The sequence below is a fragment of the Cetorhinus maximus genome, chromosome 1 (assembly GCF_964194155.1).
Source record: "Cetorhinus maximus chromosome 1, sCetMax3.hap1.1, whole genome shotgun sequence".
NCBI lineage: Eukaryota > Metazoa > Chordata > Chondrichthyes > Lamniformes > Cetorhinidae > Cetorhinus > Cetorhinus maximus.
Window position 1 is genome coordinate 202864061 of NC_135879.1, and position 25745 is coordinate 202889805.

General features: G+C 41.8%; 1 protein-coding gene across 1 annotated transcript in view; it reads right to left on the bottom strand.

Moving 5' to 3' along the window:
• Positions 1 to 1115: 1115 nt before the first annotated feature.
• Positions 1116 to 25745, bottom strand: part of malt1 (MALT paracaspase 1) — a 129436-nt gene continuing 104806 nt past the window's right edge. The window contains exons 14-17 of the mRNA XM_078551889.1: positions 24680 to 24829; positions 17642 to 17799; positions 8400 to 8525; positions 1116 to 1737 (exon numbers count right to left, since the gene is read on the bottom strand). Coding sequence (XP_078408015.1) covers positions 1231 to 1737; positions 8400 to 8525; positions 17642 to 17799; positions 24680 to 24829 — 941 coding nt within the window. The 3' untranslated portion in view covers positions 1116 to 1230. The remainder of the gene's footprint in view (positions 1738 to 8399; positions 8526 to 17641; positions 17800 to 24679; positions 24830 to 25745) is intronic.

Sequence of the window (25745 nt, forward strand, 5' to 3'; positions counted from 1 at the left end):
GGGAGATAAATGCTGGCCCAGCTAGCGACGTCCACATCCCATGATCAAATGAAAAAAAGTAGCAAGATCATACATGGATTATAAAGAACAAGCTTATGGTTTCATTACCGAGTGTATAAAGAAAACCTTCCTCACAATGGGTCACAGCGCTAATTTTGTATTTGATAATAAAGCTTCACTTCCACTAAGCCAACACTGTTCTGTCAGGAATATGGTGGTGCATTGGTAATGTTACTGGACTAGTAATCCAGAGATCCAGGATAATGCTCTGGGGACACAGGTTCAAATCTCACCAATGGCAGCTGGTGGAATTTAACTAATACATCTGGAATCTAAAGCTAGCCTCAGTAATGGTAGCCATGACAACTACTGTCATTAGTCGTAAAAGCCCATCCGGTTCACTAATGCCCCAAACCGTCCAAGCCCGGTCTGGCCTACCCGTGACTCCAGACCCAAAGCAATGTGATTGATTCTTAACTGCCATTCAGTTCAAGGGCAATTAGGGATGGGCAACAAATGTTGGCCTAGCCAACAGCATCCAAACCCATGAAAGAAAATAACTACAGAACTTCTTACTCCCACCATATTCTCCTCCTTCTGAAATCTACAAGTTTTTAAATCTAATTTTAGAATCTCCTTTATTATTCCCTGACCTACTCCATCTTTTGCTACAATTCTTTTGATCTTTGTGATCTTCTGCACCTAAATTTTCCAATAAATTGTGATAAGTACATGATTGCATGCTGATAATATTGAATGTATGCTGAACACAGCACAGAAAACAATTAAAGTACACCCCTTGACAACACAATAATAATTCCCACCATAACACTATAAGTTTCAAGTTAACTGTCTTTCCTGCATACTTGACCTTGACCATAATTCGCCACCTGCCTGGGGAGGGATGGAAAATGGCCAATTACCATCCAGGCTGCCCGATTTTATGAAACTGTAAACCAAAATCTGCCTAAACTATGCAGTTGATCGATCTGTGTTTGGCTACATTGACTAAGGCAGCTCATTAACTTTTAAAAACTCCCCTCTGTGACCTTAGAAATGCTGGATGCTTGGCATTCCTTGTGCCCAGTGTTATTAGTGTGCAAATGATGAGAAACACAATGGAAAACCTCATCATCAGCGTGGTGTCATTAGGGTGGATATATTCGACGTTTTGTTACTTCCAGCGGGAGTCAGCATTGCTCCAGTACATTCAGAATAATTATTTGTGCATTAATGCTCAGTGAACTGCAGGCAGCTAGTGAAATCAGACTGCAGGTCATTGATATCATTCTCAACAGGAATATTGATCTCTCCTATGTTGCTACGACAGAAGTGAGGCCTTTGACCCCAGTCTGACATGTGTGTATATGTGGTGCTGTATTTACTGCTGTCAGAAGGAATGGTGCAGCGCATTGCACCCATCATGGTTGAATTTGGGTTGTAGACTCCAAGGTGAGAATTATCTTGATAATGTTGGTTGTGATGGTGGTGGTAATGCTCAAACTCTGGACTATAAGCCATGCTTCGCACAGGACTGTGAGACGGGCTGTGGACTGGGCTGTGCGATGGACTATGAGGCATAGGACAGGTCACTAGGCAGCTGTTCCTCCTGATGGTGCGATGGATGTCCAGCTTTGCGATGAGCGGTTTGCCTACGTCCACCTCCTTGGCCTCTTCCACAGGTTCATCGAGTCCATGGTACTGATACCGAAGGCAGGCAGTGAACACCAGCCGTACCTACACCAGAAGAACATGAATTGAGGTCTCTTTTATCCCCCTCACTTTCCTTCAAGAAACTAAACATGGCAAGCAAATTACAAGCTCAAGCAGGAAACTGGATAACATTCAAAAAATAGTAATCCAGGAAAAAAACTTCTCTTCAAATTTATTACAGAAAAGCGGCATATTCATTTTTATACTGGTGCATATTCTCAACATGGCATTTATGACAAAGTATTATGGGAGCCTAACTTTGCCTATTCGTGCAGTAATTTATAATGTTAGAGGTTCGAGGTTATCCTGGGGCGTGTTATCAGAGACAGACAGAGACACAAACACCTGGGGCTTTTTTGGGGCTTCTCCTGCTTTCTTGCTGTAACTTCTGGGGAAGATTAACTGAAATCCCTCTTAAACATGTTATGTAAATTTGCTAATGTTATGAAACAAAAAGAATACAGGCCTCCTAATAAAGTTATTATCTGAATAGACTGTCATAAGATGGAGTATTATTCAGATGGAGCATTATGACCTCGTGCCATGTTTTTCAACTTGCAAAAGATTATTATAGATGGTGGTTGTCACACTTTGATGTTTAAATTCTGATTATATACAAAAATATAAGAAACAAACACTTGCAATCAAAAGGGTGTATTTGACTTTGTGCGACTGTGTAAAATAAGTGATAGAGAATCAGCAGCCAGTTTTAATCCTCTCCTGATTGGTTAAGGGTAAATAGTGTTTAATTTGCTTGAGATTTTCGATTAGGTAACAGGGAAGGTTGATGAGGGTAATGCTGTTGATGTGGTGTACATGGACTTCCAAAAGGCACTTGATATATTGCTGCGCAACAGGCTTGTGAGCAAAGTTAGAGCTCATGGAGTGAAAGGGACAGTAGCAATGTGGATACAAAATTGTCTAAATGATAGGAAAAAAGAGCAATGGAGAACAGTTGCTTTTTGGACTGGATGAAGATTTATTGTGGAAATCCCCAAGGATTGCTGTCAACACCCTTGCTCTTCCAGATATATATTAATGACTTTGCTGTATAGGGCACAATTTCAAAATTTGCAGATGATACGAAACTTGAAAGTATTGTGAACTGTGAGGAGGACAGTGTAGATCTTCAAAAGGACACAGACAGGCTGCTGGATTGGACAGACAAGTGGCACATGAAATTTAACGCAGAGAAGTGTAAAGTGATTCACTTTGATAGAAAGAACTCAGAGGTACAATTCTTAAGGGGGTGCAGGACCTGGGTGTATATGTGCATAAATCATTGAAGAGGCAGGACAAGTTGGGAGAGTGCTTAATAAAGTATACAGGATCCTAGGCTTTATTAATAGGGGCACAGAGTACAAAAACAAGGAAGTTATGTTAAACCTATATAAAACACAGTTTGATCTCAACTGGAGTACTGCGTCCAGTTCTGGCCACCACACTTTGGGAAGGGTGCGAAGGCATTAGAGTGAGTGCAGAAAAGATTCAAGAAGAGAAGGTTCCAAGGATGAAGGACTTCAGCACTGTAGAAAGATTGGAGAAGTTGGGACTCTTCTCCTTGGAGAAGAGAAGGCTAAGAGGAGATTTGGTAGAGGTATTCAAAATCATGAGGGTCTGGACAGAGTAAATGAGGAGAAACTGGAAGGATTGAGAACCAGAAGGCACAGATTTAGGGCAATTGGAAAAAAAAACCAATGGCAACATTCTCACACAATGGGCAGAATTTTGCTGTCGGCGAGCAGGGGTTGGGGCCCACTCGCCGATGTGTAAAACGACATGGGATGACGTCGGGGGGAACCCCTGATGTCATCCCGCCCCATTTAAATTTTCAGGAAGGCGGGGGCACAGCAAAATCAGCTGTGCGCCCGCCGACCTGTCAATGGCCAATTGAGGCCATTGACAGGATCATTAAAACAATTAAAGGACCTCGGGCAGGCCAGGAGCCCTGGCGGGTAATAGAAAAAACATGAAACCTCATCCACCGGCGGGATGAGGTTTCATGCAGGGTTTTAAACAGTTTAATAAAGTTTTACCGTAATTTATGAATACGTCCCATCTCATGTGACATTGTCACATGATGGGGACATGTTAAGAATTTTTCTTTCTATTTTTAATCTTTTTAAAAGTGTAAGCACTCTCCCTGAGGCAGCACTTAGCCTCAGGGAGATGTGCGCTCTTTTATGCGCAGGCACGAAAGAGCGCACTCTCGCTTTTGGGGAATCCCCCTCCACCCGCACAGGAAGCGCATAGCGCATCCCGCCGGACATCACACTGGGCGGGCCTTAATTGGCCCGCCCACTTAAAATGGCAGCACGGCCCGCTTCTCCGGCGGGGATCGGCTCCCCGCCCGCCAGAGATTGGGTTGGGCCTGCCCGCCCAGTAGGCAGAAAATTCTGCCCAATGAGTGGTTAGGATCTGACATGCATTGCCTGAGGTATTGGTGGAGGCAGGTTCAATCAAGGCTTTCAAAAAGGAATTGGATCATTATCTGATGAGGAAAAGTTTGCAGGGCTATGGGGAAAAGGCAGGGGTGTAGAACTAGGTGAATTGTTCCTTCTGTGTTGTAACCATTCTATGATTTTATGATTTAATTTGAACTGAATAAAAATGTACAAAAGAGAACAGTTAGGGGATGACTGCAATATACTCATTTTAATAACACTGTACACTTTACATCATCTCCAGTATCCTTACCATTACCTAGCAAATGCTGGGATGCCCTTTTCACATAGGCATAGTTATTGCCATATCTCCCACGTGTCAGAATGGTGGGAAATAGCATGCAATATTAGCATACCTCCAAATTAATATTTGAGTGAAGTGTCCACCAGTTTGAGACAGTCATTTCCACCACCCAAGATGCAGTCCCACCATAGAAGACTGCATCAAGGGCAAACTGAATGAATGAATGAATAAAGGAACAAGAGTTGGTCATTCAGCCCCTGGAACCTGTTTGGCCATCCAATTAGATTGGGGCTGATCTATACCTCAACTCCATTTACTCACTTTTGTTCTATACCCCTTGATATTCCAGTCTGATGAAAAATCTACCCCTGAATTGTAGTTCCACAGGGCTGAGGTTGATGACAATTTGGTGCTCCTGCTGCCTGACTGATGATGCAATATTAAGCAGTGGAAAATCTTTTCCCTATACCTTTGTTTAGCAGAGAAGCTTCATGCCCAGGTTTATTTAGGACAGTTGAAACAATCAATGGGTTGTAGCTTTCTATTCACCTACTCCTCTATCACATATGAGTTCACTGCCCTTTGAGATTGTAGCATATGTTACTTATGTTACTTCAGTAACATATCTTAACCTACATAATTGCTTCTAGCCATTTGTGACTAAGCTGCACCTACTGGAAAAGCTAGACTTCAATGTTTCTCTTACAAACATAAGTAAAATTCTGTGGGCCCAAAATTCTAGGTGTCCCACCAGATCAGCAGAAATTGTCTTAGGCACCTGATCTGAAGCCTTCAACATGCCTGAGATGCCAGAGCTGTCCCAATGTGGGCAACAAGTGCAAGGGACTGGGAGCATATGCCCAAGCAGGTGCTAGGCTCTGCAGGCTCCTGAGTTTTAGTTAACTGAGGTGGTTGCACCATAATGCCTTCATCCAGAATTTACAATTACAGTAAAGTCCTGTCGCTCACGGGGATTGCATTCCCGCGATATCTCGAAACGGTGAAATCGCGAAGGGGGAACAAGTTTTTGAGTGGGATTCAATTAGATCTGTTCCAGCCATGCAAGGGCAGTACTGGATTCTCCAGCAAAAATATGATGCATTACCTGTATAGGACAGATGGGGGAACCTCTGAGCATAGTGTCATCGCTCTTGGCAAGACATTACCAAAGCATGCAATGTGCATGGATGCCTTGAGTTCCTTCTTTGGGGTTAATTAAGAATTATAGGGATGGGAAAACTAGGGGGTCATGTTTATAAAACACAGGCATAGAGTTAGGTTAGATGCTAATGCAGATTTAAAATTGAATAGAGCTGTTATTGTAGCTCTGGACGCCCCGTCACGGCCGCTGTCTACCTAGGAAAAGAGAGAGAGAGAGAGAGAAGAAACCACGGATAAGCAAGCATTGCCCAAGCAATGGGTGATGCTGTCTACAAAGTAATAAGTGCAGGTTAAGTGAATTCACGAATAAGGAAGTCGCAAATGGCGGGACTTTACTGTAATTCAGGGTATTTATCAAAGCCACCTGCTACAGCTGGGATGAAACCAGTCAACTGTTACATAGGAACATAAGACATAGGACTTAACAGCAGAAGTAGGCCATTTGGCCCTTTGAGCCTGTTCTGCCATTTGATAAGATCGTGCCTCATCTGATTGTGGTTTTTTTATTATTCTTTCATTGGATGTGGGTGCCAGCATTTATTGCCCATCCCTAATGACTCTTGAACTGAGTGGCTTGCTAAGCCATTTCAGAGGGAACTTAAGAGACAATCACATTGCTGTGGGTGTGGAGTCACATGTAGGCCAGGCTAGGTAAGTACAGCAGATTTCCTCCCTAAAGGACATTAGTGAACCAGATGGGTTTTTAACCACCCATAACCCTTGACTCCCTTGCCTATCAAAAATCTGTCTAACTCTGCCTTGAATAAATTCAGTGACCTAACCTCCACTGCTTTCTGGGGAAGGGAATTCGACAGACTAAAAACCCTCTAGAGAAAAAAAATCTCATCTCCATCTTAAAAGAGAGGCCTCTTATTCTTAAACCGCGTCCCCTAATTCCAGTTCCTCCAATTCTCATCTTTGTTTTCAAATCCCTCCTTGGTCTTGCTCTCTTTCTCTCTTTAATCTGCTGCAGCCCACAATCTTTGGAGGTATCTATGCTCCTCCAATTCTGGCCTCTCGAGTATCCCCAATTTTAACTGCTCCATCACTGGCGTCCACGTCTTCAGTTGCCTAGGCCCTAAACTATGGAATTCCCTTCCAAAACCTCAATCTCTCTTTCCTCCTTTAAGATGCTCCTTTAAGCTTACCACTTTGAATAAAGATGTTGGTCATTTGTCCTAATATGTGATAGGTGTCTCATTTTGCTTCATAATGCTCCTGTGAAACACTTTGAGACATTTTATTACATTAAAGGTGCTATATAAATACAAGTTGTTGTTGCTGTTATTCCAGGGATGACTCCAGCCACATAGTCGAATTCTATCACTAACACCTCATCTCTGAAACTCAGCTGATTTCTATATTTGAAGCTGTAATGAGGTTTGGAGCCGAGTGCTCCTGGTGAAATGCAAACTGAGCATTGGTGAGCAAGTTATTGATAACTGCTGTTTGTTAGCATTTATGATGACTGAGAGAAAGCTGATAGATGTATAATCTGAGCAACAAGGATAAATGTAACCTCTTTGCCAGACTAGAAAGATTAATAGATTTTGAATGCAATAGCAACCTAGGAACACACCAGGGGGAAAAAGCTTTGGCAAAGAGTGACATGCACAGCTATATGGTGCAATATCTCTGAATCTATAAAAGGAAAGGTCAGTTTTTAATTTTGTTTACGCCTGGTTAATGAGACATTTACAAATACTGAATAATGTTGTTGAAGAATGAGCGGAACTTTGTTTTTGCAATATTTTAGTTTCATATGTCTCTTTGTGAGCTAGTTCAAAGCATGTTTATACTGATGGAGCCAGAGTCCTTTCATCATGGATGATACACCAGTTAACATGAATGAGAAAACCAAACAGGTGCATAGTAAGCACGTCTCTGTTTCTTTCCTTGGCATGTATGAATCCAAACTAAGAAATAATGCTCTGTTCTGTTTGAAGTACAGAATAGTTAGATAGTCCATTCACAGCTGTCATTAGGAGTAGAAATTTAGAACTCCCTCATTCCATCCCCCAAAAGGCTCTGGATGTTGGGTCAATTAACATTTTCAAGACTGAGATCAATAGATTTTGTTGCATAAGATATCAAGAATCATGGAGCAAAATTGGAGAAGTGGATTTGAGATACAGATCACCAATGGCCTATTTGAATGGTGGAATAGTTTTGGCTGGTGAAGGGGCAGGAGGTACAGCAGCTAACTTTCTCTGGAATCTGTGTTTGCTGACCTACATTTGCTCCTAGCCTGGCAATGCCTCAAATTTAAATTCTCGATTCTTGCAATACAATGCCTCCATGCCTGGGCTCTGTAAGCTCCTCCAGCCCTACAAACCTCTGAAATCTATGTATTCCTTCATTTCTGGGCGCCTATGCATTCCCACCATTGCCAGTCATGCTTTTGATTGCCTATGGTGCAAGCTCTGAAATGCCATTGTTAAATCTCACCACCTCTCTAACTCTCTCTCCTTTAAGATACACCTTAAAACTACCTCACCTGTTCTAATGTTACTTTATATCACTTGGTGTCATATTTTGTCTGATTAAGGCATCCTAAGGTGCTTCACGGAGTCTGCTGAGTTAGAGGTGCTATATAAATGCAGGTTGCTGTTGAGTTACTTCTTTCTAACACATCAGATGAGAAATTCCATTTGGAAGCTAATTTGTGAAAATAATGGCGCTGGTGGGAAAAGAATTATAATAGTTGGCACAAGGGCATAAAGTGGACTAGCAAGCTAACTTTGAATATCAGATTGGTTTTAAATAGCATGGAATAAGGTTCAGATGTCATCTGTTGCAACAGTTTAATATCTGCATTTGGAATATGAACATCTTACCTTCAGTTTCTGTAAGGCGCTCAGTCTGGTGTATAGACACTGCTCTGGTAGATCCTTAGAGAGTAGGTAACTGCCTGTTTCTTCTGGCGTTCCTTTGTTTGTCTTTTTAGGGTCTATGTCGAGGTCCTGTTCTCATAATAATAAAAAAATCACAAATAGAAACAGTTTGTGGTTTCATATGTTCAAAATAACTGCCAATTATTCACTCGTATGGTTACTTATTCGGTTTTAGGCGCTGCATGTTAGCTTTCAATTAAAAAAAAATAAGAAATGTTGCAAAGACATTATTTTATCTGTCTAAAGTCTGAATATGGTTTATGTTATGATTGTCTACTATTATCATTAACAAATCATTAAGAAACAAAGGAAAAGACCGCATTGTCTGCTAGTTTATTACAAAACAATTAAAAGCTGGAAGTGGGTAAGATCTTTCTTGGGCTGACAGTGAAATGAGCAACAATCCAAATTTTCAATTTGGTGGCATTGTTAAATAAAATGAAAATCTGAGAATAACATAGCGCTGGGTACGATGAAATTGTAATTTTAAATAAAAATCTCACTCATTGAGCAGGGGTCCTTAGGTCGGCAAGCATGTAAAATGACATGGGTTGACATCGGACGGAACTCGCCGACATGTAAAATGACATGGGTTGACATCGGGCGGAACTCCCGACGTCACCCCGCGTCATTTCAATTTTCAGGTCGGCGGTGGGGGGCAGCTGAATCAGCTGGGCGCCCGCCGACCTGTCAACGGCCTATTGAGACCATTGACAAAGTCATTAACCTCATTAATGGACATGCCCGTCCAACCTTAGGGTTGGCGGGCAGGCCAGGAGCCCTGGCGGGCTTCAGAAAAAGCATAAAACCTCATCCATGGGCGGGATGAGGTTTCATGAGGGTTTTTAAAAATTTAATAAATGTTTGATTTAAAGTGATGGACATGTTCCAACTCATGTGACAATGTCACAGGAGGGGACATGGTCAGGGAAATTTTGTTTTTGCACCTTTACCATTTTTAAATTTGGCGCCGATCTCCCTGAGGCAGCACTTAGCCTCAGCGAGATGAGTACGCTCTTTCGCGTGCATGAAAGAGCGCACTCTCGGCTGAGGGAATCCCAATCCCAAGCGCCCCCCCTCCCCCCCCCGCACAGGGAGCGCATAGCGCTTCCTGGCAGACATCACGCTGGGCAGGCCTTAATTGAGGGCGCTGATCGGAGGCATGCCTGCCTGCACCCGCTCCTGCACTTCCCCCACCGCCGACAGGGGGGGGAAATTATTCCACAGTGTATGATCAGATCACACTTGGTCTAATTGGAAAATGTTAAAACTGAAATTCTGCTTTCCAACACATTTCGGCTGATTTTTAGTTGAACACCGAAAAATCCTTTAATTGGAATTGCTACAGAACTCAAAACATTTTGGTATCAAAAGCAATTCAATCCAACAGATTCTCCCTAGACTGTTTAAGCAGCACTTTTGTGCCGGTTAAGGAATCAATCTCATTGCTCTCCACATTGTCAGCACATCATGAAATCCTTTTGAAAGACTGCACACAATTGAGGTGGCAGAATCATGGAATTTTAAAAGCGCAGAAGGAGGCCATTCAGCCTATTGCATCTGCACCGGCTCTCCAAATGAGCATTATGACCTAGTGCCATTGCCCTGCCTTTTCCCCGTACCCTTGTACATTGTTTCTATTCAAATAATCATCTAATCGTCTCTTGAATGCCTCAATTGAACCTGCCTCCACCACACTTCCAGGCAGTGCATTCCAGACCCGAGCCACTCGTTGTGTGACAAAGCTTTTTCTCACATCGCACATGCTTCTTTCTTTAAATCACTTTAAATCTGTGCTCTCTTGTTCTTGATCCTTTTATGAGTGGGAACAGCTTCTCCCTATCTGCTCTGTCCAGCCCCCTCATGATTTTGAACATCCCTATCAAATCTCCTCTTAGCCTTCTCTCCAAGGAGAACAGTCCCAACCTCTACAATCTATCTTCGTAACTGAAGTTTCTCATCCCTGGAACCATTCTTGTAAACCTCTTCTGCACTCTCTCCAATGTGTTCACACTCTTCCTATAATGTGGCGCCCAGAACTGTACACAATATTCCAGCTGAGGTCTAACAAATGTCTTATATAAATTCAGCATAACCTCCCTGCTCTTGTACTCTATGCCCCTATTAATAAAGCCGAGGATACTATATGCTTTATTAACTGCTGTCTCCACCTGTCCTGCCACCTTCTATGCACATATACACCCAGGTCTTTCTGCTCCTGCACCGCTTTCAAAATTTCACCTCTTATTTTATATTGTCTGTTCATGTTCTTCCTACCAAAATGCATCACCTCATACTTATCTGCATTGAACTTCATCTGCCCCTATCTGCCCACTCCACTAACTGTCTATGTCCTTTTGAAGTTCTACACTATCCTCCTCACAGTTTACAACACTCCCAAGCTTTGCATCATCTGCAAACTTTGAAATTGTCCCCTGCACACCAAGATCTAGATCAATAATATATCTCAGGAAAAGCAAGGGTCCCAATACCAACCCCTGGGGAACTCCACTACAAACCTCCCTCCAGCCTGAAAAATATCCATTGACCATTACTCTCTGCTTCCTATTTTTCAGCCAATTTTGTATCCAAGTTGCTACTGTCCCTTTTATTCCATGAGCAATAACTTTTTTCACAAGTCTGTTGTGTGGCACTGTATCAAATGCCTTTTGAAAGTCCATGTACACCACATCAACAGCATTACTCTCATCAACCTTTTTGGTTACCTCTTCAAAATACTCCAGCAAGTTAATTAAACATGATTTCCCCTTTAGAAATCCATGCTGGCTCTTCCTTATCAACTCATATCCCGAATAATTGTTTCTTCAGTACAGTATGTGCATTTATAAAAAATGTGCTTACATGTGAACATACAAACATGAATTAGGACCAGTAGTAGGTCACTTGGCCACTCAAGCCTTCTCTGCCATTCAGTAAGATCAAGGCTGATCTGACTGTGGCCTCAAATCCATATTCTGCCTACCCCGATAACCTTCGATTCCCTTGTTACTCAAGAATCTATCTTCCTCTGCCTTAAAAATATTCAATGACCCTGCCTCAATTGCTCTCCAGGAAAGAGAGTTCTGAATTCACAACCCCCTGAGAGAAAATATTTCTCCTCACCTCTGTCTTAAATGGGAGACCCTTTATTTTTAAATGTGTCTCCTAGTTCTAGTCTCTCCCACAACAGGAAACATCTTTTCAGCATCCACTTTGTCAAGTCCCCTCAGGATCTTACATGGACACCTCTCATTCTTCTAAACAGGCCCAGCTTGCCCAATCTTTCCTCATAAGATTAACACCTCCATCCCAGGTATCAGCTGGGTGAACCTTCTCTTAACTGCTTCGATCGCATTTATATCCTCTCTTCAATAAGGAGACCAAAATTGTACACAGTACTCTAGATGTGGTCTCACCAACGTCCTGCAATTGTGATTTTGCTTCCTACCACACAAAAGAAATCTTCTCCCAACATTCCAATAGTGGTCTCATAAATAATCTATATAAATTAAAATAACTTGTTCTGGCCTATAAGGGTTTATTCAGTGATCCAGCACTCCCAGCTGGATGTTTCACTCAAGGAGTATGTGCGTCAGGTTATCAGTTCTATAGTATTGTAGCCCCATCTCCATGAGTGGTCCCATCAAGCAAGTCTTTCTGTTGAGAGTGCATTATTGATGAATTTGCCCTGTAGTGATATGTCCTAGAGATGCACCTGATTACATGATTAACCTTATTCATAACAGCTTCATTTAGACTGAATGTGGACTGACACAATTTTCTGCCTACTGAAATTAATGGGTGGTCAATCATGGACTTCTGCACGCAAATTCCCAATATTCACTCGTGTTGCTTGAAGATCTGTGCCAGGAGCATGATGTTATAAAATCTACCCCTATTTCAATTGAATAATCTTAGTTGTTTCATTTGAGGAAGTTACACTTGAGTTGGACGGTGCTTTGGACAGACTCCATCTAGAGGGTTGTGTTCCATTTTGGACACTGCACCCGAGGACAGTTTTTTTGGTCTTGGGAGGGGTTACAATGCAAATTCACCAGAATTGTACAAGAGCTTTAAGAGTTCAATTATGAGGAGCTTTCATAATCTTGTTTTGTGTTCCTAGAAGCCTGAGGGGTGACCTAGCCAAAGTATTTGAAATGGCAAAGGGAATCAGTCGGGTAGATACAGAAAAACTACTTCCTCTGGTGGGGGAATCCAGAACAAGGTTCACAACCTTAAAATTGGAGCTAGACTAGAGAGAAGTGATGAAATATTTTTTTCCACAGAAACTGTAGCAGCGTTCTGGATCTCACTCCCTCTCACCAAAAGGCTGTGGCCAGACATTTTCAAGACTAGAATCAGTAAATTTTTGTTTGGTAAGGAATCAAGGAATATGGAACAAAGGTGGATAAGTGGAGTTCAGGACCAGCTATGACCCAAGTAAATGGCGGAGCAAGTTCAAAGGGCTGAATGGCTTACACTTGTTCCCATTTGATCAGTAGAGCATTATATTTGGAAAATTTAAAAGAAATTCAGGATTTAGTGTGGCATTTTGCACAGCAACAAATTAGCTGCCTTACTTATTACATAGAATTGTATAGAATATACAGCACAGAAAAAGGCCATTCAGCCCCACTAGTCCACACTGATGTTTATGTTCCACATGAACCTCCCCCCACTCCTCTTCATCTCTAACTCTATCGGCGTGGCTTTCTATGCCTAACCCCATATGCATTTATCTAGCTTCCTTTTAAATGAATCTGTGCTATTCACCTCAATTATTCCTTGTGATAGTAAGCTCCACGTTTTAACCATTCTTTTACACATTTTTCCTGCATTCCCTATTGAAGTTATTAGTGACTAACTTATATTTATAACCAGTAGTTTTGGTTCCTCCCATCCCAAGTGGAAACATCTAGCCTATTGAACCACTTTCATAATCTTAAAGACGTATACTAGGTCTTACATTCCCCTCAGCCTTCACTTTTCTAGATAAGAGTCCCAGACTATTCAACCGTTCCTGATATTCTCAGTTTTAGTTTCATTCTTGTAAAGCTTCTCCAATGCCTCTATTAAATCAACAGTTCAAGAGATGGCTCACCACCACCATCTTAAGGGCAACTCAAGATGGGCAATAAATGCTGGCCTAGCCAGCAATGGCCATATCCCGCAATAGAATAAAAAAATTATAATACAGGAATCAGAACAGTGCACTCTACTCCAGGTTTGATGGCTTTTGTGTTCTTGAGATAAGCATCAAAACCAAGGCAATTAGGGATGGGCAACAAATGCTGGCATTGCCAGTGATGCCCACATCCCATGAAAGAGTAAAGAAAAAAAAATCAATAGCATGCTACATGTCTGATGAACAAATACTTCACATCCGTCTTCACCCAAGAGAAAGAGGATGAAGGTATGGAACTTGGGGAGAGAGACTGCGAGGTGCTTGAGAAAATTGATATAGGGAGTGACTAAGTATTGGAGGTGTTGGCATGCTTAAAAGTGGACAAATCTCCAGGTCCAGATGATTTGTGTCTCAGACTGCTGAGGGAGGCAAGGGAGGAGATTGCAGGGGCTCTGACCCAAAGTTTTAATTTATCTCTATCCATGGGGGAGGTGCCAGAGGACTGGAGAACAGCTAATGTGGCTCCGCTATTTAAGAAGGGTTGTAGAGATAAGCCAGGGAACTACTGACCAGTGAGTCTCACGTCAGTGGTAGAGAAACTATTGGAGAAAGTTCTGAAGGAGAGAATCTATCTCCACTTGGAGAGGCATGGTTTGATCAGGGATAGTCAGCATGTCTTTGTCAGAGGGAGGTCATGCCTAACAAATTTGACTGAATTTTTTGAGGAGGTAACTAGGTGTGTAGATGAGGGTAGTGTAGTTGATGTAGTTTATATGGATTTCAGCAAAGCCTTTGACAAGGTGCCACATGGGAGACTTATAAAGAAGGCAAATGCACATGGGATACAGGGTAATGTGATAAGGTGGATTCAAAATTGGCTTAATTGTAGGAGACGGAGGGTGATGACAGAAGGCTGCTTTAGTGACTGGAAGCCAGTGTCCAGTGGTGTACCACAGGGATCTGTGCTGGGTCCCCTATTATTCGTCATTTATATAAACGACATAGATGACTATGTGAGGGTTAGGATTAGTAAGTATGCGGATGACACAAAGATTGGCTGGGTGATTAAAAGTGAGGTTGAGTGTCTTGGGCTACAGGAAGATATAGACGGGATGGTCAAATGGACAGTCAAGTGGCAGATGGAATTTAACCGTGAAAAGTGTGAGGTGATACACTTTGGAAGGAGTAATTTGACAAGAAGTATTCAATGAATGGCATGACACAAAGAAGTTCTGAGGAACAAAGGGACCTTGGCGTGTATGTCTATAGGTCTCTGAAGGCAGAGGGGCATGTTAGTGGGGTGGTGAAAAAGGCATATAGGACACTTGCCTTTATCAATCGAGGAATAGATTACAAAAGTAGGGAGATCATGTTGGAGTTGTATAGAACCCTGGTGAGGCCACAGCTGGAATACTGTGTGCAGTTCTGCAGTTCCCACATTATAGGAAGGATGTGATTGCACTGGAGGGGGTGCAGAGGAGATTCACCAGGATGTTGCCTGGGATGAAACATTTAAGTTATGAAGAGAGGTTGGATAGACTTGAGTTGTTTTCGTTGGAGGAGAGAAGACTGAGGAGCGACCTGAGCGAGGTGTACAAGATTATGAGGGGCATGGACAGGGTGGATAGGGAGCAGCTGTTTTCCTTAGTTGAAGGGTCAGTTACGAGGGGACACAAGTTCAAGGTGAGGGGCAGGAGGTCTAGGGGGGATGTGAGGAAAAACGTTTTTACCCAGAGGGTGGTGACGGTCTGGAATGCACTGCCTGGGAGGGTGGTGGAGGCGGATTGCATCACATCCTTTAAAAAGTACCTGGATGAGCACTTGGCACATCATAACATTCAAGGCTATGGGCCAAGTGCTGGTAAATGGGATTAGGTATGTAGGTCAGGTGTTTCTCACGTGTCGGTGCAGACTTGATGGGCCGAAGGGCCTCTTCTGCGCTGTGTGATTCTGTGAAACATAGTGTCAGTGAATATTGCTCCTACTACAGATGATTCAACTCATTTTCTGAATACTGGAACAACATTTCCTGTTCTCCATCCTTAGGCAGAGTTCCTAAGAATTTGACCAAAGCCTCCACAATCTCGTCACTGGCTTCTCTTCTAAACCATTTTTTATGTTACAGATACTTAGCCTACATTCAAATAAACATGTCGCAGACCTTACTTTCATTTCAATTTTATTTTATGTTATTTATTTTGCTTTCCCCCCCCCTCCCCAACTTCCCTACCCTGAACTTCAACTGAAAGCGGGGGCAGGTAGACAGATGGTTTTTATATTGCGGCCAATGTCTGTGCCACTCTGTGATCAGCTGGTGGTGTAATTTTGAGCAGAACTGGACTCATTGCCAAACCCTGCTGGCTAGGCATGCCAACTCTGCTCTGCACATAGCCTGAGGATCTATTCAAGATTGGCAGCGCATCATCTGGAGGGATTTTGAAATGTAAGAGACCAAGATTTCTCTTCTTTACAAATTTAAATACCATCCATGCTATTTTAAGATACTGTAGATGCAAAAGCAAGTGCGCGTGATCATGTTTACAAAATATATTCAGCTGGCTACATATTGAAATCCTTTACTGTCACACTGTGATGTTAGTTCTGTAGTTTTGAAAGATCATTCAGCCCAAGGCAGGTCAGTAAGAACACTGAATGTCCCCATCCAGTTAAACCTGCTCTACCCCTACCCACAAAATAAGCCAATTTAGTAAAAAGCAACACTGCTCAGACTCGTGTGGGGCAATGTTCTGAGTCCAGGCCATCAGCAGGGAGCCTCACCCACCTTGCACTACATGGTGGGAAATCACAGGCACACAGCCCACAACTATCCATGAAATATCTTGTATAGTGTGCCCATGATTTCTTAACAGGGACAACAGGAAGCTCAGTACAACTGAAACATCACTTCCTCGCTTTTGAAATCCAATCGCCTTATGCTAAGTGATAACATTCCATTCGCCTTTTTGATCATGTTTTCTGCTTGTCCACTAGCTTTCAGTGGTGTGTGCACATGGTCACCTAAATCTGTTTGCTCCTCCATAACTCTTACTCTCTAACCATTAAGAACATATTTAATACTTAATTTCTCAGATCGATAGTGGATAGCTTCATACTTCCCCACATCGAAGTCCATCTGCCGGTTTTGTCCATTCACTTCTGTGGGAATGTTGCTTTGTAACTTCCTGTTTCCATCTACACAACTTTCTTTGCCTTTGGGTACTTTTGTACAGCATCCTTTTTTTGATTTGTTCCTCTTCCATGTTATTACTTAATCTATGCTGTCTATTTTCCTAATAATTTTTGCTGTCCTATTTTCCTAATAATTTCCCCCTAAAAAGGCGGCTTGATTTTAACTCTGGGCAGGAGGGTGGCGAGGCAAGTTAGAAACTCACCTGTTGATATAACAACAACAACTTGTATTTATATAGCTCCTTTAATGTAGTAAAGCATTCTAAGGCGCTTCACAGGAGCATTACCAAATAGAATTTAATGCTGAGCCATGAAGTAGATATTAGGTCAGATGAGCAAAAGTTTGGCCAAAGAGGTAGGTTTAAGAAGCATCTTAAAGGAGGAAAGAGAGGTGGAAAGGTGGAGAAGTGCAGGGAGGGAATTCCAGATTTTGCAGCCTCAGCAGCTGAAAGAAAGACTACCGATGGTATAGTGATTAATATCAGGGATATGAAAGAGGCCAGAAATGGATGAGCACAGAGATCTTGGTGGGTTGGAGGAGGTAGGGAGGGCAAAACCATGGAGGGATTTGAAAATTGAGGCTTTGCTTAATTGAGAGCCAACGTAAGTCAGCGAGCACAGAGTCTACGGGTGAACTGGGCCTGGTGCGAAACTAACATATGCAGAAATTAGGCTGAGGCTATTTTAACACCTGGGTCTCATTAACAAGTTGTTGTCTCACTTCATTTCAGCTCCATTAATATAATCAAGAATTTGTCTAAACTATCCGTCTGGCACAACATTGTAATCCATTGTCACTTAAACAATGTCAGTGTATCCAACTATGAAGTAAAGCAACGAATCTCCTCTGGAGAAAGAAAACAAATTTTACCGGTGGGAAATTGGTGACATATGCCTCGCACATTATAATTCCTTTTGGTTTCTTCACAATGCGCGTGTAAATTATCATGACATTCGAGAACTCGGCAGCAAAACCAAGTTGAATTTGGACACCACAGTCGAACTCAAGCCACATACTTTCAGGCAGCTCTGAAAATACAAATATTAGATAACAGTTAATTGCTCATTGACATATGTTTACTTTTCAATTTAATAATACAAAAATTACATGAGATTACAGGTATGTGAACATCTGAAAACAAAATCAGCTCATGAAGACCCCGCTGCATCTAGACAGTAGTGCTACCACGGACGCCATTTGTTGACTCTTTGGTTATTACCTGGGAGAGACACAAATGAAAAACAAAACAAAGCTAATTCAGGAAATATTAGGGGAAATTCCTTTCCATCTCTTAAGTAATCAAATTCTATCCTTTGTCAAGTTTTCCTTTTAAAGACTTCTAACAATTTCTTACCCATCATGGTTTTCAATAGCTTGTTCCAAACAGCTTTGACTTTTTGCAAAGCAGAAGTACTTCCTGGTATCTGATCAAACTATCACCCAATGGATTTTATATGCCAGTTCTCCCATCCCACAGCAACAACAACTTATGTTTACATCATAGCTTTAATGATATACTACATAACAAAGTGCTTCACAGTGGATAATAAGGAGATATTAGGGCAGGTGACAAAGTTTGGTCAAAGATGTAGTTTAAAGGAAGAGAGAGTTAGAGCAGCAGTGAGGTTTAGATAGGAAATTTTAGAATTAAGGTCTGTTATAAAGTTGATCTTCCAGACAACTTTTCTTAGTGGACACATTTAACTTTATTTACAAGGCAGCAGCAGCAACTACACGTGTGCATCAAACTCCATAACTAAAGAAGAACCCTCTCCTAGAGGTTCCCTGTACTGCTAACACGTTGGTTTACACAGATCATGTGATCTTACAACACAGGGTTATTCTTAAAGCTACAGTCCTACATTTATCCAAACTATAATTACTACATTCCTCCCCCTTTAACTTTTCTGTACATTTTGTATTTACAAAGATGTCTATCTCATGACATTACAATATTTACACGGGTCATGAAATTACAAGTTCAGTCTTTCAGGGTTTCCTGATCCGTGTGGAATGTCGCAGCTCCATGACTTCAGATTCTTTTGTAGGAAACACATTCTCTGGAACCACATTAACATCAGGTGCCTCATTAGGCATGTGCAGTTCAGTGTCTTCCACTCCGATAGAGACATCGGGCATGTCTATCCTTGGTTGAGCAACTTCAACAAGAACCACTGATTCGGTAATGGTTACATCATTTCGTTGGGGTAGCTCCCTTTTTCTTAAATGATCCGCATGCTTACGGGTGATCCAGCCCTCCATTTCCATGTGGTACGATAATGGTCCAGTCACAGAACTTACTTTACCAGGTAACCACTTCAGTCCTCCACTGAAATTCTTTACATATACTGCTTCTCCAACAGTAAATTGTCTCTCACAACTATGTAAATCATGAGTCACTTTTTTTTGGTTTCCTTGACTTTTCTTCACCTTTCCCTCCAAATTGGGAGGTATCAAGCTTAGTCCTGTCCGAAAATGGTGCCTCATCAGTAATTCTGCATCCTCTATGTGTCTTCTTTTTACCACAGAATTTAGTCCCGGCCTTCTTTTTCACTTCACTGTCGGCCAGTGCAATATCAACTCAGATGCAATATCAACTCGTCTTAGTTCAGTAGTTGAGCTACCCATGACTTTGTTATCTACTTGCGCCTTGGAAAGTTCTACGACTTTTGCTTTTAAAACCTCTTTAGCTTCATTTAGCTGATTCTTCAGCTCTTCTGTCTCCTTCTTGTATCTGTTGGCTTCCTCCTGGAAACTTGAACATTGCTGCGTTTTCTCTGCCGACCGGTTCTTCAGTTTGTTCAGAGTGATGTTAAATTTTTCCTGTTTCTTTTTGTAATTTTCCAGGATACAAACTTTGACCTAAGGGATCCTAGTCGTGTGTGAAGGTCTTTCAACAGGTTTTCCTTTTCTTTGCGAAACTCTCGCCCTTCAACTTGAATTCTGTCATTCATCAGAGTCCCCTTGAGTTTCTTCTGCTGCTCTTCCATATAGTTGTTTAAGACAGTTTTCATTTCTTCAGGTTGCTGAATGGCTACACACTCCTTTTTCACCCAGTTGTGGTCCTTGGACTCTCCAGGCTCTTTCTGAAGTACCATTAGCACCTCCTTCAGCCAGTATCATCATCACCAACACCCCTTCGATCTTTTGTTTATGACATCTTTTGCAATCTCTCCTTTGCCTCCACCTATCACTGGTCCTCTATCCAGCTTCACCTGTCCCACCTCCCTTAAACAGTATATATTTCACCACATTTTTACTTCTCTTTAGTTCTGAAGAAGTCATATGGACTCGAAACATTAATTCTGTCTTTCTCTCCACAGATGCTGTCAGACCTTGTTGTTTTTGTTTCAGATTTCCAGCATCTGCAGTATTTTGCTTTTACCTTGCCTTGTTCCTTTTTCAAGACAGGAACTCTTCTTGATTCCTTTTGAAATCTCACTGGCCAATCAAGGTTAATTTCCCTCAACCAATTTTGACCTTGAAGGCATGATCCTCTGCCTTCTAATACCATCACTGGTAGGTCTGCTGTTTGATGTCTATGAGGAACTGTTACTCTGGTGATACCTTTGCCTGTGTATGTTTTCAATTTAGCAGAGGTTTGTTCCAAATTTAACTGTTGAGCACTTTATTTAAATATCTGAAAGTGTGTTCTTCTGTTAGTGGTAGAAGCACCTGTGACTACTTCAATTTTTAATGGTATCACTTGCGCTGTAACAATAATTGGCTCTGTCTTCCCAACTTTCACGTTGAATAATGAATAAATGTCAGAATTAGTTGTTTCTGGCTCTTCTACACTATAGACTTCATTGGATTCGATTGTTGTTTGGAAGCCTGTTTAAGTCTCACTTTGCACTGTTTAATTATGTGTCTACTCCTGTGACAAAAATAACACTCTACTTTTTTAAATTGCCAATTGCTAGAAGTATGATTGTTTCTACGTCGATAAAAATTAGTTTTCAACTTTGTTGCTAAGCTGTTTCCTCTCAATTTTTGGTTAGCAGGGGCTGTTTCCCGCTTTGCGGCGGGAGTCCCTGCTGTTTGTGCCACTTTCAGCTGACTATTCCCACCCGAGGAGAACGGTGCCATTTTACGCCCCTTGAATTGCTTGTGAGTCCCTTACAGTAATTCACTGGAAGTTTTCGAATCTTGGGCACTGGAGGCTGTCGAGCTTTGAATTAAACTGTAGGTCTTGCTCCCACAAATACTCAGGAGAATCACTCTCCTCTTTTCTTCCCCCATGATTTTGTTGGCTTGAAAGTAGAATGCAAGACGTCCTATATATTGAGACCAATCATCTGTGGGTAGCTCAAACGGATTGATTCTGCAAAACTGTGGTATTTTGGTTGAGTATATCCTCTTTTCTTTTTAATGAATTTAGATACTCACAATTGCTGGGCGAGGTACAGTACCGTATCTGATTTATCCTTGTCGCCAGTTTGTTACAGAGTTGATCTTCCAGACAACTTTTCTTAGTAGACACATTCGACTTTATTTACAAGACAGCAGCAGCAACTACACATGTGCATCAAATTCCATAACTAAAGAAGAACTCTCTCCTAGAGGTTCCCGCGCTGCTAACACATTGGTTTACACATATCATGTGATATTACAAGATGTGATATTGCAACACAGGATTATTCTTAAAGCTGCAGTCCAACCCTTATCCAAACTATAATTACTATAAGGGCCTAGGCAGCTGAAGGCACGGCCAACAATAAAAGTCAGGATTGCAGGATAGGCCAGAATTGGAGAAGTGCAGAGATTTGGAAAGCTGTAGGGCTGGAGGAGGTGACAGAGATATGGAGGAGGTGAGGCTATGGGAGATTCAAAAACAAGGATGAGAAATTTAAAATTGAGACATTGTTGGAACAAGAGCCAATTTGGATCAAGAAGCACAGGGTTGATAGGTTCGAGTACAGCAGATTCTTCTCTAAGGACCTATCAAACCAACCCAGTGCAACCACATAACAAATTTAAAACCCCATCTCTCCAAACCAATATTTCTCCAGGGACTGTTTTTTTATGCTTCACCGCCTGTGGATTTGAAGGCAGAGGGTGTGTGGAAAATCCAGCAGGCGGCCTGTCTGCCTCCTACCTGTCCACCCCTGACCCACTGCAATTTTAGCAGCATTCTCCCTACAGCCATCGCACCTAATGCACTTTCAACAAACTATTAACCATTACCCTTGAATCTCTTTTTCCTTTAACTTCACTAATATACTTGCATGAAAAAAACAATCCTTGGATTTAGCTAACCTCAAATGCATAACACTGCATGTGTCCACTTTAAATGTTATTGATTACATATGGGCCTATTTTCCCAATCAGTCTACAAGCTGAAGTTTATAACAGTATCAGAATTATCTTCATTCACCATTTTTCATGAAATTCAATTAGATTAGAGAGACAGGGCAAAAATTAACAAACACCAAACTGAGAATTCTTAACTGCTGAACTTTCCATGTGATCCAAAGCATAACCCTTCCAGATGCTTTTTTCTAAACAGCATTAAACTCACATAATTAGAAGGATCTGATTTCTGACTCATCATGAATAAGACAACATGCTATATTGCAAGCTCCAGGAATCAATCCAAAACTTAATCAGCTATTAAATATATGAGCCAGTAACTCACATAAATTTCCCCTGACACTGTATGATAAATGGAATTGGACCTTGAAGTATTATCACTTTTTAACTCATTAATGTTAGCTAAAGTATCTGCAGTTTCTTCTTTTGTAACAATTTTAGCAATATACTATTTAGACACATAGATTGATGACAATTTTTTTTGTACACTGTCACTTGTGTGTATACATGGGGAAACGGAAAACAAATTTGCGAAGGAATATTGGGGAGAGTGTCACTATGATCTGGAAGCAAAGTAATATATGTAGAAGTAACTTAAGCAATTCTCAAGGTTCAGATATGGGGTGGGGTAGAAATTAGAAAAACGGGCACAAACCTACTAACTGTGCAGGTATTGGTCAGGCCGAAGTTATTTTTAAAAAAAATATTTCCCATGGAGCCAAAAGGGCCAGGAGTGCTTACCAGACTCCAGATTTGTCACAATCAACCATCCCTCCCCCACCCACTATAACCCACCCCACCTCCCTAGACAGACTCACCTTTAAGTTGCTGCTGGAGAGCCTAGTGGCTCACCTTCATGATCTGCAATATGTAAGCTGCCCATCCGGAGACACTACGGATGCCAACAGCTCACACCTGAAACTCCAGTGTTCAGCACCATTCACAATTCCATGAAGCAGTCCATGTCCAACAAAACCTAAGCAACATTCAGGCTTGGGCTGATAAGTGGCAAGTAACATTTGTGTCACACAAGTGCTAGGAATGACCATCTCCAAGGAGACAGAATCAAACCATCTCCTCTTGACATTCTATGGTATTTCCATCGCTGAATTCCCCATCCCCCCTCCACCATCAGCAAGATTACCATTGACCAGAAACTTTACATAAAATTAAGACTTGAGGCCCAATTTCAGGCTTGTCTTGGGCCTCTTGGTTCAAACGAACGCTACTTTCATTATGCCAGATGAGCTCCAGAGGAAACTCTATGTGTGACTTATTTAAAGTTAGACTGAGAAGCATTCCTGGAGGAATGTGAAACATTCCCACTCTCTATCTTAGCACCAACTCCAATACTAGGAATTAGTACCGAACATACAAATTAGGAGCAGGGGTAGCCCGTGCAGTCCCCAAACCTGCCCCACCATTCCAAAGATCATGGCTGATCTGATTGTGGCCTCAACTCCACATTCTGCCTACCTCCGATAATCTTTGACTCCCTTGTTAGTCAAGGATCTATCTACCTTTGCCTTAAAAATATTCAATGACCCTGCCTCCACCACTCTCTGGGGAAGAGAGTTCTAAAGACTCATGGTCCTCTGAAAGAAAACATTTCTTCTCACCTCCATCCTAAATGGGAGAACCCTTCTTTTTAAACTAATTCTAGTCTCTCCCACAAGGGGAAACATCCTTTCAGCATCCACCCTCGGGTTCTTATATGTTTCAGTAAGATAACCTCTCATTCTTCTAAACTTGTTTAGCTTGTTTTACTCGTTTATCTTCAAAACTCATGTAATTTATTAGTAATTGTAAGGTTTTATTAGCTGTAGAAAGGTTTATAAGCAGTAGTAAAGGCTATTGGAAGTAGCAATGCTTATTACTTATAAATTGAGAAAAATAAATTAATTAGCGCATAATAAAGATTGCAGGGCAGGTCATTTGTTGCAGCTGCAGCATGTGGGAGCTCCTGGACGCTGGTGTGATCCAGGGCGATCATGTTGGCAGTAAGCATGTGCAGCTTGAGGAGCTTTGGCTCAGGGTCATTGAGCTGGAGGCCGGGCTGTAGACACTGCGGTGCATCAGGGAGGGGAAAAGCTCGGCTCCAGTGCACCCGCTTTTACATTGATAAGACGGAAAATCTACGAAACTGGCTTACAAAACTGACAACAGCCTATTGCAGAGCTCTATCTGCCCAGTCCTTCATTTGAGCTCTTGAGTTCCTGATATCTGGGGTAAGTTGTACACCTAAGTTCTATGTTCCTATTCCCAGTGCAACTTTTATGCAGCAGAGGTGTATATCTGGAATTCAACTGCAGAGCTCAGTGTCCCTCACATAGTTCTTCATCCAAAAAAAGGAAAATTGCTTGCAACCAAATCCTTCATGCAAATTCTTACCACAGAAAGCTCTGCGCTGGGAGAGCTGACTCGTCAAATCTAATGCACCCTCACACTGCCCGATCAGTCACGCAGATTGTCAGCATTCCTCTGCTGCCTCAGGTTTCATGTTTATTGCATACTTGAAATAACAGGACAATAACTAGAGCTGTCACAAACTAGGTCTCAATGCTGAGCCATTGCCAGACAGTAGGAATATTTTACCGTGAGCCTTTGCCCACTGCAGGTTTCGTGCCAGGGATTCAGTGGAGCAGCCTGATGAATGGATTGGGTCAGTCAAGGCTCTCTTCTCACACAGGCTGCTACGAATCTCCAGAGCTTGTTTTCCTTTGGTGAGGTCACATTTTCCCATATCTGCAATTTAAAACATCAGTATGACTTTGAGAGAAAATAAAACCGCCATGTGAAAAAATTTACAATAAAATCATTAAATCCTGGAAATAAGCAGCAGAACTTCCAGCATCTGAAAAGATCAAGTTAGGACTTTGAGCAGAAACCTTTCATCTGAGCTAGAAAGAGCATGAAGATGATTTCAATAAGTTAAAAATAATCAACAATCTTCAATAAACCCAAAACCATCACATAACAGCTTTAAACCTATTACTTTCAAAGGTCCCGTTTGTACCATCACTTTTTAAAAAGCTGGTGCTATAACCATTTTGATATATAGCTGGCATTTTAAACTTGACACCTGATGCTTCATGTCCAATAGCTTCTTTCTATTTATTGCAAACATTCTGTTGAAATGAAGACATGTCAGACCATCAGGACCTCATAAATGTGAAACTTTTTACCTCTTGCAATTGTCTCTTCCTCTTGCAATCTAAAACTTGGTGCCATCTGATCACAACTTCCTCACTCGCTTTCAGTAGCCACCAGAATCTGAGGTGGGGAGGAAACCTACTCTTCAAGACAGAACTTGCACCCACCCCTTCACACCAGCTCCTTCTTCCATCCACATTCCTTGGTCAAGTGCTCAGTGCATATGCTCCTGCCAGTGTAAAGGCACAGATGAGTCTGCCTTTGTAGATCCTAAAAGGGCGGTAGCACCCAAAAAACTAAAGGAAAAGCTCCCACGAAGATTCTGGGTGAGAGACCTTCAGCTGTTACGTCCCTGGAGACAGCTGGAAGGAGATGTGGAGGCAGTGGATTTCACCACTTGTATTTTCCAACATTTCCCACTGTGATGCTGCTGACTTCAGCCAGGATCACAGAGGAGAATACTCTCCCTAGCTTTTATTTTACCCTCTGTATAAAACATAAAGAGGCT